Genomic DNA, 14582 nt, shown 5'->3' with positions numbered 1-14582 from the left:
CAGTTTTTTACGTTTTTGGTATTAAAGGTTTTTTTCACGCAATTCGGCGATGACGTCACGTTGGGGTGAAGTGGAGGAAAGGTAGCCTGATGGCCGTCAAAGCCAGTGAAATGCATAGTCCGAGGAGAATGAGTGGAGAGTTGGTGAAGTGTCTTGGTGAGCTGCTATCATTTAGCAACGCAGCAATGAGATAACGACACATATTTTTTTTACTGTCATTGAATAGCACCAAGTGAAAAATCAACGTTTTCTTTATAGTGGCGGTGATCATGACGTTAGTTCAGATAAGTACCGGTAACCTTTGTCATAGTACTGGTAAACTTTGTCTTTGTCATCTAGAAATAGAAGGCATCGTGCTAGCTATATGGGCATTTCTAAGCGTTTCTCTTCCTCTGGTGAAAATGTTGTTGCAAACGTAGCCGCCGCGTGTCTGTCGCGGTGTTTGGCAGGTGCTCGCGCGGGCGGTGCCGTCCCGTGGAAACTGCGTTGGAAAGCTTGTGCTGTAGGGCAGTGAGTGCGTTTAGGTCGCTGGTCGAGGAGCTCACCCCGCGACCAGATGTGACTGAATGCTGAATGCATGCTGCCTGAATCCGTTTGTGCTGAAGATAGCATACACACATCTCAGGCAGGATCATGGTCCCCTTCAAGCCCGCACGCACGAGTAGCTATGTTAATTGTTTGTTTACTTTTTTCACGAAGTCTTATGAACCAACTTAAACAGTTATAGGTGACTATAGATGTGTTGTATAGACAATGATCATGTTCTATAATCTGCGCTGAATACTCTTGTCTAATACTCGTCTCTCTAGTCACTCTCAACGCTCTCAAGGCGGGCTTTGGTAAACTCCCTCCCCAAGGTGACGTCATGCAATGCATTGTGGCGGAAAGGAGAATCGTTGGCGCTGTAAGATATTACCTACTTTTTCGTATTATATTCCGTTTTGTGATACCGAACAACATAAAATACAATGGATAACAGTTTAAATGTTCATTACCAACAAGCAAATTGCACAAATTCGTTGAAAAATTTAACCTGCAACACGGCCTTTAAGGTTATGAATAAGCTGGTGTGTTCCAAAACAATGACAAAATGCGCATTTAGGAGATACAAGCATTCAAAACCTACAGTCTCTCACCTCTGCTAAAATGGATCACATATTTTTATGACATCACCCGGACTTCAGCTTCTCATCACATCTTATGTCCAATCCAATGTTCTCTAGAATTTAAAGTGTCCCGCCCCTATGCTTTAAATACCACCGAGCCAAAGCGACCGTTGACACGTCATGGAGCAATATTGGTTGGAGGTGTGTGTTCGGTTGCGCTAACGCTTTTTAGCCATTTCATTCTTAACCAACTTACAGTTGGAAAACGGAATTCCGTTTTCCAACTGTACGTTGGTTAAGAATGAAATGGCTAAAATTGATTCACACCTATACTATTGAATCCAACGTATCATCCGCGCTCGGATTCGCTTCCATGGTGCTGTCAAGTACAACTTGCAGTCTGCGAGGTAAACTAAACTAAACGCTATTGGCTATTTGAAAAGGGGGAGGAGTCATTCAATATGCAAATAGCTTCCTGTTTCAATGGAAATTACGTCAACGCATCATACAAAGCTGCGAGTTCCAAGGCGTTCCAACTTCAGTGGTCCTTTAAGGGTCACCCTAGACTTGGTCGGCATTACTGGAAACGCCCGCGAAAACGCCATATCCGTTAATGTCGTGGGGAAAAACAAATAATTTGAATTAACCCGCGTAGACCTGGTTAGGACTATTAGACCTGGATCTTTAGCCTATTATTAGAAATAATTACGATTGATTTTTGCTTTTCGGTGCAATGCCAAATTGCATTCTGCACCTCTAATAATACTTTTAAAAAACGATCTGAAGTTTTATATACTGCCGAATAAACAGACGGAGCCGGGAAAGAAGAGGCTATCATGCGGCAGGATTCCTCAGGATGGTTGTGGGATCCTACATCTCATCATGTGTGTGTAGTCGGCACTTCATAACGGGTAATTTACTTTAAATGTTATTGCAGAAGTCCTGTATTTTAGTTCCAATTATGGGAATGGGATCAATGGAATCAAAGATGAAGCGATCAGGCAGTTGAAGAAGGTTTTCATCAGACAGCGTGAAAGGAAATGATAGCGAATCCCATACAGTAAAAAAAAAAAAGTATTCTGGCCAAAATATATTTTAAATATATGTTGTAACTGTGAAGTCGGATTGTTTCGAAGCCTCGACACAATACAGCACATTTGCTTCAACTGTTTGTGTTTCACGAAGCCTCGATCTGCCCACCCCTAGTAGAAACTATATCTATAGAATCTGTATGGAAATCTATAGATGTACCAAATTATTAATTGATTAACCATTAAGATCAGTTGGATTAAATCATAGTGTATTCAACTGAATGAAAAGAGATACAAATGAAAAGTTCGATAGTAATAGCATTATGAAACTGAATGAAACATTAATATAGTTGAAACAGTGATTTTGAGTAATCAAAAGGAGACTTTGTGATTTTGAGTATTGCAATTAAAAACATGAAATGTTTGAAAAAAAATTGCTCTTTTGATCTGTTATCTTGATCTGTGATATTAGCACTAGGAGTTTTGAAAATGTACACCTTATTTGTAAAAATAGTACCAAAGTGAATAACAAAAAAAACTTTAATAATCATATTAACACAGTTGTTTTGAGATCATGCACTCAAGAAAAAAAAATAATTCAGGTAATGCGAGCCATCCCTTATTTATCAAAAATGATCCTTTATCTTAATTAAAAACACATGATTTATTAACGCACATTATCAAACAAACGTTCAACAGCATATTTAAGAAACCCAATAGCATATGGCCCAGGCCCAGGCTATGAGGAGTAAAATTCATCAGTTCACTCAATGCATGTGTAAAATTCAAGACATCTGATAGAACATGTTATGCTGACATTAAATGTGATGACATCTGAATATGGATAAAAAAAACAAACAAAAAAAAACCTCTACAACATTAAAATTGGACTAGAGCAAATGCAACCGTCTATTGGAACATTTCAAATAGTAACCATATTGTAAAACTTTGTCGGTTTTCTCTAAACAATTTGAACTTAAAATGGTCTCCATATTTAGAGCGTTATTTTGCATCTACATTTTGCTCCTGTCATCCTTTCTTCACTTCTTCACAGATTTAACTTAATTTCTCGTCTTAATTTCTGCGTTTTCTTTCCCTTCTTCCATCTGACTCGAATTTCCTTACAGCACACTGATTTCTGTTCTCTAAAAATTAGATTATACATGTCAACTATAATTAAATTGACATTCACTGATTGATTGAATTACTGAAGGTTTAAGTTCACCCACTTTACCCAAAACCCATTGGCCCATTTTAACACATTCAGCCAAAGTGGGCCATCAATATTTAACCAACAAACCAGGAACAGTTTACATTTAGTGAGAAACTTTATAATTTAGAAAATAAAATCTTATGTCAGAGGGTTTTACCTTTAACCATTAGGGTGTCCTCCCTTGAGTGTCACATTGCATCAAAGCTATTTTATCATTTAGAGAAATAGTGTCCCTTTAATTAAAGAGCATTGTCATGATCTGAAAGTTTAGCACAGTACAATCAAATTTAAACTGCCTACTTAACCTGCAGTGACCCTACATTTATTTTTAAGAGTGGAGCCATTTACTATTGGAAGCTATGGCCACAAAGTCTCTGAAGAGACCAAAACAAAAACAAATTGCTGGATGCCAGGAAACCATTCAAAAGCATTGGAAGTGTTTGTAATGGCAATAAATCTAGGGATATAATTTCAGGGTATTAAGGATCACTTTAATGTAGGACACAGACAAAGAATACACAAGGAAAACCATGATTATCCTATTTGAATCTGCTTTTCCACCATATCCAACTCTCAGTTCCCTCCTCCACAGCTTTTCTTGGGGATCAGTTCAGTCTTCTGCCACAGACTTGGAGAAGTAATACCAATCACACCGCAAGCAATTATCTGTCCAAAATTCCCAGTCTGTTTACTCTCCTCATCTGACCCCATTCCCAGATCATCGTCCTTCTCATGAACCACCACCGCACGTCCCAGAATGGAATGGGCCCCGAAGAGCTTGGCCTCTGGGAGCTTCAGGAACTGCCTTATAACTCCTTGCTCAGAAGCAAAGTTGCCCAGGTCTCCAGGATGATGAGGGTGGTCAACACCCTTTGGATTGTAATGAGGACCAACAGTGATGCTGCCTTGACTGAGGTCTCCATACCGATGGATGTCAATGGCACGCTCTTGATGATCGATGGCAGGCAAACCACGGAGGTTGATTTTCACTTCTAAAACTCCATTAGGGAATAACTGCTTGAAGAGGATTTGCCCAAAGATCTTTGGCTGGAAAGGTGGCAAATTGGGGCTGGGAGTTACTTCACAAGTGGCATAGATTGTGTTGTTGAACTCCACGACTTCCGGCTGTGAAGCTCCGGCAATCTGACAAACTGGATTTTTAGAGAACTCTCCTCCTTGTATATGCAGCACCAGCAATATCAGAGGGATTTTTAGGATGATTTTCTCCATGTTGATCATTAAAGCCTACAATGAAGAGTGGATTCAGTGAAATCATGTATTTTAATAACATAGTATTTTTGATAGAATAAAGTTTAAAGCTTTGTTCCAGGGAGCTTTGAGAGTAGAAGTTGCATTAGTAAAATAGCACAACCAGATTAGTTTAGTCGCTATGATTTGTTGCTATATACCCTTGAGAAAAAGTGTGCTTATTTGTATTGAATGTGTACTTCAAATCTTGAAAATAATAAAATAAAAACTGTGGGTCGATTTGCAGATAATAACACTGATGAATTATAAAAAGCCACTTAAGTGTACATATCTTATATTAGTGCCTATGATGGCCACCAGAGGGCTTATACATTAACAAGCCAATGACACACATGTGGATGTAATCACACTATAATGAGTCCAGGCAAAGGTTTATGGAAATGGAAAAAGGACTAGGGAGGAGAGCCCTCTGGTGGCTCATAGTTCTCCGGCTGGCAGACGTGACTGCTTTTAAAAAGTGAACTTAGCAATAATGTCAAAATAAAAGTTAATTTAAAGTACATTGATTTATAATCTTTTTGTTTTGCCTTAAAGAAGTGGACTCATTTTGATGTGTTGACTAACATAGTACATTATAATTGAATCTATCATATTATTCAAGATTAAATATAAAGTTAATATTTTTATATCTACTCAATTGCAACTTCAATACAAATATTTATAGGCTATATATTTTTTTAAAGAAATTATATTAAACAATTTTTTAGTTCACCATAATTGCGCATTAAATTCAGTAGTACACAAACCATATTTCAAAGACAAAACAAGTAATTATGAAATTAATTTACATATAAAGATGTGCTTGGGTCAAACAAATGACCTTTTCAGCTAACTGCATTTAAGCTACAATACATTTTCATTTAATTGCATAAAGATGCAATTAAGTCTGAAACCATTACATTCTTGCACTTATATTAATATGCATAAGCATGCTAAAGTGTACTTTTCACAAGGGCAGGTAAAATAAAACACAAAATATTTATACTTGGAATAAAAAAAAACTTTGTAGTTGTACTAAATCAAGTCAATATTTGCAAGAATGGAGAGAAAAAACACATGCCAAAATCAGCAAAGGACCATTACCGAAAAGTTGTCCTTAATCTGTGTGCAGAATATTGCAGCCACAAAAATACTCCAACGCTTAATCCGTGTGCAGTCCTGAACTGAGGTTGAGAGAATGTTCCTTTGCATTTAAACTGTTGGCTACTCTTCTAGGAACTCATGCGGCGCAACAAGTTAACCATGTTAGTCTGTTAGCCACTAATTAAGTTCACCTGTGTTTCATTTAGCTCCCTTTGCCTGTGAACAGTTGTTTCAGTTCTTTGTTTTGCATTGCACCATGCATGGCTGCGTTCCAGTCCACTGTTAGACACGCACTTGGGAACTTCCCTAAGCACTTCCCCTCGGGGGAATCCCTGCCGCGGGGACTAAATCTATAGCATGAAATAAATGTTAAAGGAGAAATAAGAAAGCTGTAAAATAATCTCTGGTTTAAACTTGCTCGCTCCCGCACTTTCATGCGTGCTCAGTCCTCTCCGCATTGGATTGTGGGAAATAGTGCTTCAGCAAGTGAGGATTCAGAGAGGATTGTGGGTAAAAGTAGTAAACGAATGTAGGGAATGATGTCGTTCACTCAGAATTCGGACACCACTACAAAATGGCCGATACCCAACATATACTGTAGTGGATAGGGAGCGGTTTCAGACACAGCCTGTACACTTTCAGGCACCTATATGTCCCACAATGCAGTACGATTGGGACGTCACCACAGCCCTTGTCTAATCACCACCACAACAAACAACTCCATGATATATTAATTATATTTTGATTTATTTAAAACAAACCAAACACACCTATATACATTTGGATGCTGCATTAAACAAATTCTTAAAGGGGAAAAAAATTAAATAATAAGTGAACTCCATAGCTTATTCCAAGTGATCAAGGGCTTAGGACGTTCCAATTCAGCCCATTGCGGTTTCTGCCTGTAGTGGGCACTTTTGCAACGTAAGCAATGACGTGCATCCGGGTGAACAAGACGGAGGCAAGTTAGCAAGTGAAGGGCATGATGATTTTGGACTGGAACTCAGCCCTTGTGTTCTCCAGTGTAGATTATCTTCATTGTTTTGTGTTTATTAAAATAAGTACTGCTATAGATTCCTCTCCTCTTCATTTGGTGACTCAACTGACACATTCATTCTTAGTTAGCATACAATTCCACTTGAAGTTCATGCTTGACACCACTTCTTTTAGCAGATATTCATGAATAAGTGAATATCAGACAGTTCTTTTTCAAGAAACCATTTCTACAGGCTCTGTCCCAAACCTGACAAGCCTATATTTCACATGCAATTGGACTGTTATTTAATTGTCTTTGAAGGTATAAGTAAAGATGTCTGGGGGACTGGTTCTTCTGGCACTGATGTTAAAATCCCTGTTTAGTAGCTAAACAAGGGAGAATGAGTAAACAAGCTTCAACAACTTTCATAATATTTATTTACTTTTTTCAGCCATATTTTAGGTACATATTTGTACCCAGAAATAAGCTAAACCTAAAAATAAAATCCCAAAACCTATTTTCACAGACAATCATAGAAAAATAAGGTGTGAAAGGCAAAAAAAAAAAAAGCCACCGTATGCTATAATTATTGCGATGTGTGGCAGTGTTTTATGCTTCTTAAACAAACTGCTCAAAGGTTTCTACTGTAAATTTGACTGTTTATTTTAGACTTTGCTAATATATGAGATCTTGTGTAATTTCTTGCTTTTTTTTGCTTTTTGTACAATCTTAAGAGAAGATATTACTTTTTATTATTTTTAATTAATTGATTCAATTATCAACCTATTATCTAAGTTATTTCCATAGCTATGCAATTATTTTTTTCTTTAGATTTTTAAATCGGTGGATGCTGTTGGTTAATGTTTAACTCAGCTAACTCTTTTTATTATCTGTAGTTCAGCATTTCATTAAATTGATATTGTTACGTGATCCTGTTAGATTGAATGATGTCATCTATATGTGTAGCATGCCCGCCACCTGACTGGCGGTGCTGCAGTAAGTTAATTCTGTTTAGCAAAACAATAAGACAGACACAGTTGTGCTGTTATCAGTTAGCAGTCGCTCTTGTAATCTTTTATTACAATAATTCAAAGATTATTTATATATATTTTGTATAATTAAATCACAATATCTTGTGTCACCTTACATATGACTCACTCAAACAAAACACCAATAAACATGTGTTGTATCACTCTTGCAAGTCTTTCTTCTTCTACTCAAGCAGTATTTTCTCAGATAACTCAATACTTTTCCCCGTAAAAAATATTAATCACAATGTATTACAGTCTCTGTTGTCTGTGCAAGTGTGTCCTGCTAAATACTGTATAACTGAATAGTTGAGCGTACCATTGGTTACACAATAACCATTTAAACTGAATTACTATATACAGTACAGCAGATATACTTGATCAAAAGATCATTAAAACATGTTATAAAATCCAAATATCAACAGTAGCCTATATAATAGTATGCAAAGATTATATGTATAATATTCAACAGTTACATATGTACGTATCTACATATACATAGGGGGCCCTATCTTGCACCCAGCACAATTGACTTTGTACACCGACGCATGTATCATTCCTATTTTGCAACCGACGCACAGCGGACTTTTCCCTCCACAGACGCAGGTCGGTAAATTATTGCCTCCAGTGTCCTCAACATTTGTAGCAGAGTGCGATTGAAACATTCCACTGGTTTGCTTGGGGGTGATAAGGTGTTGTTCTGGAGTTACTGATATCTGTTAACTGCTGCAAAGTCGTGAAGAGATGGTTCTCGAATTCATGGCCTTGGTCGTGATGGATATCCGGCAAGGATAGCCAAATCTTGAAATATAGTCGTTAAATATCCTCTCCGACACCATGCTTCCAGACTATTTTCTTGTCGGGTACGCCTGGACAAATAGGGGTTCAAGGAATCAAAACCTGAGCCTCCGCAAGCCAGAATCACTCTCAGCTGCAAGGGCCTCTGGGATGAATCTCACAGTAGTTGAGCAATGGTTTCAGACCTACACGTCACTCCTCCACCGCCTACAGATCCAGGAGATGCCATCGCACCTGTGGAACTGCGATGAATCCGGACTACAGGACCATTTCATCTCAAAAAAGGTTGTTGGGGTGACTGGCAAGTCCTGCTTCCAGGTAACATCAGGGGGGAAAGGAGAAACGACAACAGTCCTGGCTGGGTTCAATGCGGTTGGGACTTACACCCCCACAATGGTAATTTTTAAGGGAAAGAGGCTCAGGGCAGAGTGGCTGGAGGAACGACCAGAAAAAGCAGTTATCAGCGTGTCAGATAATGGCTGGATAAACTCCCAGCTGTTTCTGGAGTGGGGCCAGTTTCTGCTCTTAGATGGCCACTACAGCCATGTCTTCAATCTGGAATTCTTGGAGCTCATTAAGAAAAATTATATCCATGTAGTGAGCTATCCTCCTCACACAACCCACACGCCCTCCACCCAGCAGACAGATCGCTGTTTCGAAGTATGTAACACCACTGGCAGGAACTGGGACGCAAGTGGACAAGGAAGACAGGCGGGAAGAAGCTTTCAAAACAGCTCTTTTTTTTCTGTGTTCAGCCCCGCGTGGAAGAAGGCCGCCACTGTTGAGAATGCCCAAGCAGGTTTGACTCTTTTATTAATAATTAGTTGTCTTGAATTATTTGTATAAAAATATTAGCAGTAAGTGGATTTTTACTGTCTTATTTACATTGCATCATTACATTATACACATTACTCTTCTACAGGTTTCCGAGCCTCAGGGATGTTTCCTGTCTCCACGGAAGTCATTCCAAATGACCTTTTCTTGCCAAGCCAAACCACTGAAAGGGTGATTGAGGAAACATTAGAAACCCTTCTGTTGTCGGAGGAGGACATTTATTTTGGTGTGGAAGAAGTGGTGGTATCAGCCACCCTGATGAGGATGCGCATACCTCCACCCTCACAACTGGGCCAGGCCACCATGCCTCCACCCTCACAACTGGGCCAGACCCCCATGCCTCCACCCTCACAACTAGGCCAGCCCCCCATGCCTCCACCCTCACAACTGGGCCACCCTCTCTACCCAGCATTTCAACAGCTGAGTGGGCTTCCATTGTAAGGTTTTCAGACCTGATTAAAGTACCTAAAAGAGAGAGGGGAAAGAAGAGGATGATGGCGAGGCCATCCAGCTACCACCTAACAAGCCAGGAACACTTCAACTTTGTCCAGGCCAAAGCAGACAAAAAGAAACCAAAAACAACCAAAGCCTGCTGGTGTCCGCCCCCAAAATGCTGCAGTTCCTCCCCTGCAAACAATTCAGGGAAGTGACCCCTGTACTGGTTGCAAGGGGGTCTATGGTGATGCAAGTGACCCAAAGGCCAATGAGGAATGGGTGGCTTGCTGCCCCTGCCAACGGTGGTATCATGAGTCCTGCGGAGAACTCAACGGACTTATGAATGACAATGACTTCATCTGTCTTCAATGTGTTCACTGAAGTTGTTAAAAGGTGGTAAAAGGATGTAGGCTTAATGAAAGTTCCATTCATTGAATGTAGAGTGAAGTATACAATGTCAAAATTTTTGTATTAGTTCCAGAAATGCATTTTTAAAAAATCCTTCCAAGTATTAATTAATTGAAGGTCTCCGTTGTTGTATTTTGCGCTTCATAATGCGCCACACATTTTAAATGCATGCATTGTTTTTATTTACGTTTTACACAACGTCCCAACTTCATTGGAATTGGGGTTGTATTTCTCATGTTAACCATAAAATAGTGTCCCACTTTCCCTAACAGTGTCGCACTCAACCTGATTGCTTCCAGTTTGCTGAAGAGGGTGTCAGATGGTGTTTAAAGATGAACAGTTTGTTAATATATAAATTGGGAAAATTTCACCATAGTAGCCTTCATTACAATCTATTTGAACAAAACACATACAATTGTAATATACTCTAACTGATTTAGGTTGTTTAAGATGCAATTTACCAAAAAGTGTCCCACTTTACCCGACTTAAAACCTACCCAAAATGTATTTTTTTTATTAATATAGAATTTATTTGAACTTAGTTACTTGACACATTCAGCCAAAGTGGGCAATTAATATTTTAGCACCTTACAAGGAAATTATAAAAAATTAAATATTCTTTGCATTTGATTCAGTGTTACTGTAGTAACAAACCAGGAACAGTCACAATATTGGTTTACATTTAGTGAGAAACCTTACAATTTAGAAAGTAAAATCTTATGTCAGAGGGTTTTCTACCTTTAACCATTGGAAGCTATGGCCAAAAAGCCTCTGAAAAGTCCAAAGCAAAAACACAAATTGCTGGATGCCAGGAAACCATTCAAAAGCATTGAAAGTGTTTGTAATGGCAATAAATATAGGGATATAATTTCAGGGTATTAAGTATCATTTTAATGTAAGACACAGACAAAGAAAACCATGATTATCCTATTTGAATCTGCTTTTCCACCATATCCAACTCTCAGTTCCCTCCTCCACAGCTTTTCTTGGGGATCAGTTCAGTCTTCTGCCACAGACTTGGAGAAGTAATACCAATCACACCGCAAGCAATTATCTGTCCAGAATTCCCAGTCTGTTTACTCTCCTCATCTGACCCCATTCCCAGATCATCGTCCTTCTCATGAACCACCACCGCACGTCCCAGAATGGAATGGGCCCCGAAGAGCTTGGCCTCTGGGAGCTTCAGGAACTGCCTTATAACTCCTTGCTCAGAAGCAAAGTTGCCCAGGTCTCCAGGATGATGAGGGTGGTCAACACCCTTTGGATTGTAATGAGGACCAACAGTGATGCTGCCTTGACTGAGGTCTCCATACCGATGGATGTCAATGGCACGTTCTTGATGATCGATGGCAGGCAAACCACGGAGGTTGATTTTCACTTCTAAAACTCCATTGGGGAAGAGCTGCTTGAAGAGGATTTGCCCAAAGATCTTTGGCTGGAAAGGTGGCAGATTGGGGCTGGGAGTTACTTCACAAGTGGCATAGATTGTGTTGTTGAACTCCACGACTTCCGGCTGTGAAGCTCCGGCAATCTGACAAACTGGATTTTTAGAGAACTCTCCTCCTTGTATATGCAGCACCAGCAATATCAGAGGGATTTTTAGGATGTTTTTCTCCATGTTGATCATTAAAGCCTGCAATAAAGAGTGGATTCAGTGAAATCATGTAGTTTAATAACATAGTATTTTTGATAGAATAAAGTTTAAAGCTTTGTTCCAGGGAGCTTTGAGAGTGGACGTTGCATTAGTAAAATAGCACAACCAGATTAGTTTAGTCGCTATGATTTGTTGCTATATACCCTTGAGAAAAAGTGTGCTTATTTGTATTGAAAGTGTACTTAAAATCTTGAAAATAATAAAAATAAAACTGTATGTCTAGTTGCAGATAATAACACTGATGAATTATAAAAAGCCACTTAAGTGTACATAACTTATATTAGTGCCTATGATGACCACCAGAGGGCTTCTACATTAACAAGCCAATGACACACATGTGGATGTAATCACACTATAATGAGTCCAGGCAAAGGTTTATGGAAATGGAAAAGGACTAGTGAGGAGAGACCTCTGGTGGCTCATAGTTCTTCGGCTGGCAGACGTGACTGCTTTTAAAAAGTGAACTTAGCAATAATGTCAAACTAAAAGTTTTACTTTAATGTACGTTGATTTAATAATATTTTTGTTTTTCCTTAAAGAAGTGGACTCGTTTTGATGTGTTGACTAACATAGTATATTATAATTGAATCTATCATATTATTCAAGATTAAATATAAAGTTAATATTTTTAAATCTACTCAATTGCAACTTCAATACAAATATTTCTTTGCATAGGCTATATTTTTTTAAAAAGAAATGATATTAAACAATTTTTTAGTTCACCATAATTGCGCATTAAATTCAGTAGTACACAAACCATATTTCAAAGACAAAACAAGTAATTATGAAATTAATTTACATATAAAAATGTGCTTGGGTCAAATACTCAAAAACTTTTTGTAGTTGTACTAAATCAAGTCAATATTTGCAAGAATGGAGAGAAAAAACACATGCCAAAATCAGCAAAGGACCATTACCGAAAAGTTGTCCTTAATCCGTGTGCAGAATATTGCAGCCACAAAAATACTCCAACGTTTAATCCGTGTGCAGTCCTGAACTGAGGTTGAGAGAATGTTCCTTTGCATTTAAACTGTTGGCTACTCTTCTAGGAACTCATGCGGCGCAACAAGTTAACCATGTTAGTCTGTTAGCCACTAATTAAGTTCACCTGTGTTTCATTTAGCTCCCTTTGCCTGTGAACAGTTGTTTCAGTTCTTTGTTTTGCATTGCACCATGGCTGCGTTCCAGTCCACTGTTAGAGACGCACTTGGGAACTTCCTTAAGCACTTCCCCTCGGGGGAATCCCTGCCGCCATTTTGAAGTGCGTTCCGCTTTGTGAAGTGGACGAGGGAAGTTTATATAGACAGACCTTCGTCCCCCCGATTTTGACAGAGGGAGCAAGTCTACTGTGTCCGAAACCGCTCACTTGTTCACTCATTCACTAATCCCTATATAGTGTACTGCATTTGAGTGCACTCTATTGCCCTGTCCCAAATGGCACACTCCGGACTTGTGGACTTCCTCAGAGTCCACACTTTGGTGACGTCATGTAGTGCAGACTTATAGGGCCTTTGGCGCGAGTCCACGAGGGCGCATTGAGAGGTATTTTTGGGACAGACTCGATCGCCACGCCGGAAATAGGAAGACGGTCCGGTTGTTGTTTAAATATTATATTTCTACATTTACATATGATTCAGTAAAGCCCTGACATTCGGTTATATTTATTTAATGAATCATAATGCGATCGTAGCCTATTATTCAGTGCACTATTTATGTTTATATTAAATATAAATATATATTTATGTTTGAGACATCAACCACTGGTTGATGACCATATGTTTGTATAAACTGTAGATAATAACTGGTAAAATGTACACATAGGTCATAAAAACCATAATGATATTTACACTTAAATATTTTCTTCTCATGTTAAAGTGAGCGAAAGCTCCTCCCATTCGTTGTCTGATTGGCCTTTCGCAAATTCGCAAGGATTTCTGGGTAGTTAAAGTGCGTGAAGCCTGCATCTATGCAGGCTTCGCGGAAGACCGCTTCAAGGGTACAAAGGGGGCGCTGCTGAGCACACTTCAGAGCGTTAAAATGATGAATGGGACGGTCTACGGACTCGTAGACTCAGCGAGCACGCGCAATTTCAGTCCACGAGACCGAAAGTCCACATGAAGTGCGTAATTTGGGACAGGGCCTATCTCCAATGAGTGAACGAAATGAAGTGAGTGAATTCGGACGCTGACGTTTACACTGTGCGTAGGAGAGCTGGAGCTGTCGCAGAAAAGGCTTCGTCACACACAGTGATAAAACTCCATTTATCTTACGTTACTTACTTTATAAAATAATATTAACAATCAAAATAATTATATATACCTCCGTGCCAGCTTTGTAGTTTCATCGATTGAAATTGTTAGAAACTCTCACGCTCACAGATGACGTGGTCGTTGAGCGTCCTCAGGCGACCGTTATGATTACATTCGAATGAATACGCACCTACTGATGATTAACGCATATTTTTTAAATCATCCAACAAATTATCATCTATTCCTGGGAAATAGTGCTTTAGCAAATGTACACTTGAATTCAGAGAGGATTGTGGGTAAAAGTAGTGAACGAATGTAGGGAATGTTGTCGTTCACTCAGAATTCGGACACCACTACAAAATGGCCAATACCCTTTATAGAATACTAGTGGACAGGGAGCGGTTTCAGACACAGCCTACTTCACATATACACTTCAGGCACCTATATGTCCCACAATGCAGTACGATTGTGACGTCTCAGCACAGATCTTGTCTAATC

The 14582-nt window shown here is 39.1% G+C and overlaps 3 protein-coding genes across 5 annotated transcripts in view; 1 reads left to right on the top strand and 2 right to left on the bottom strand.

The window, feature by feature from the left end:
- Nucleotides 1-14582, top strand: part of rpgrip1 (RPGR interacting protein 1) — a 111168-nt gene that overhangs the window by 82943 nt on the left and 13643 nt on the right. The window lies entirely within an intron of this gene.
- On the bottom strand, nt 2402-6190 carry LOC306992952 (uncharacterized protein). Its single transcript, XM_079602300.1, has 2 exons — nt 5703-6190; nt 2402-4595 (listed from the first exon to the last, which is right to left on the bottom strand). Exons 1-2 carry the CDS (start codon nt 5808-5810, stop codon nt 3924-3926), a joined length of 780 nt encoding a protein of 259 aa, XP_079458426.1. The 5' UTR covers nt 5811-6190; the 3' UTR covers nt 2402-3923.
- LOC306992899 (uncharacterized protein) lies at nt 10295-12970 on the bottom strand. The gene is made up of 2 exons (XM_079602173.1): nt 12753-12970; nt 10295-11814 (listed from the first exon to the last, which is right to left on the bottom strand). Exons 1-2 carry the CDS (start codon nt 12858-12860, stop codon nt 11143-11145), a joined length of 780 nt encoding a protein of 259 aa, XP_079458299.1. The 5' UTR covers nt 12861-12970; the 3' UTR covers nt 10295-11142.

Source organism: Phoxinus phoxinus, assembly GCF_949152265.1.
Source record: "Phoxinus phoxinus genome assembly, chromosome: 24".
Lineage (NCBI taxonomy): Eukaryota > Metazoa > Chordata > Actinopteri > Cypriniformes > Leuciscidae > Phoxinus > Phoxinus phoxinus.
Note: the sequence above shows the minus strand (reverse complement) of the source record. Positions and strands in the feature narration are given on the sequence as shown.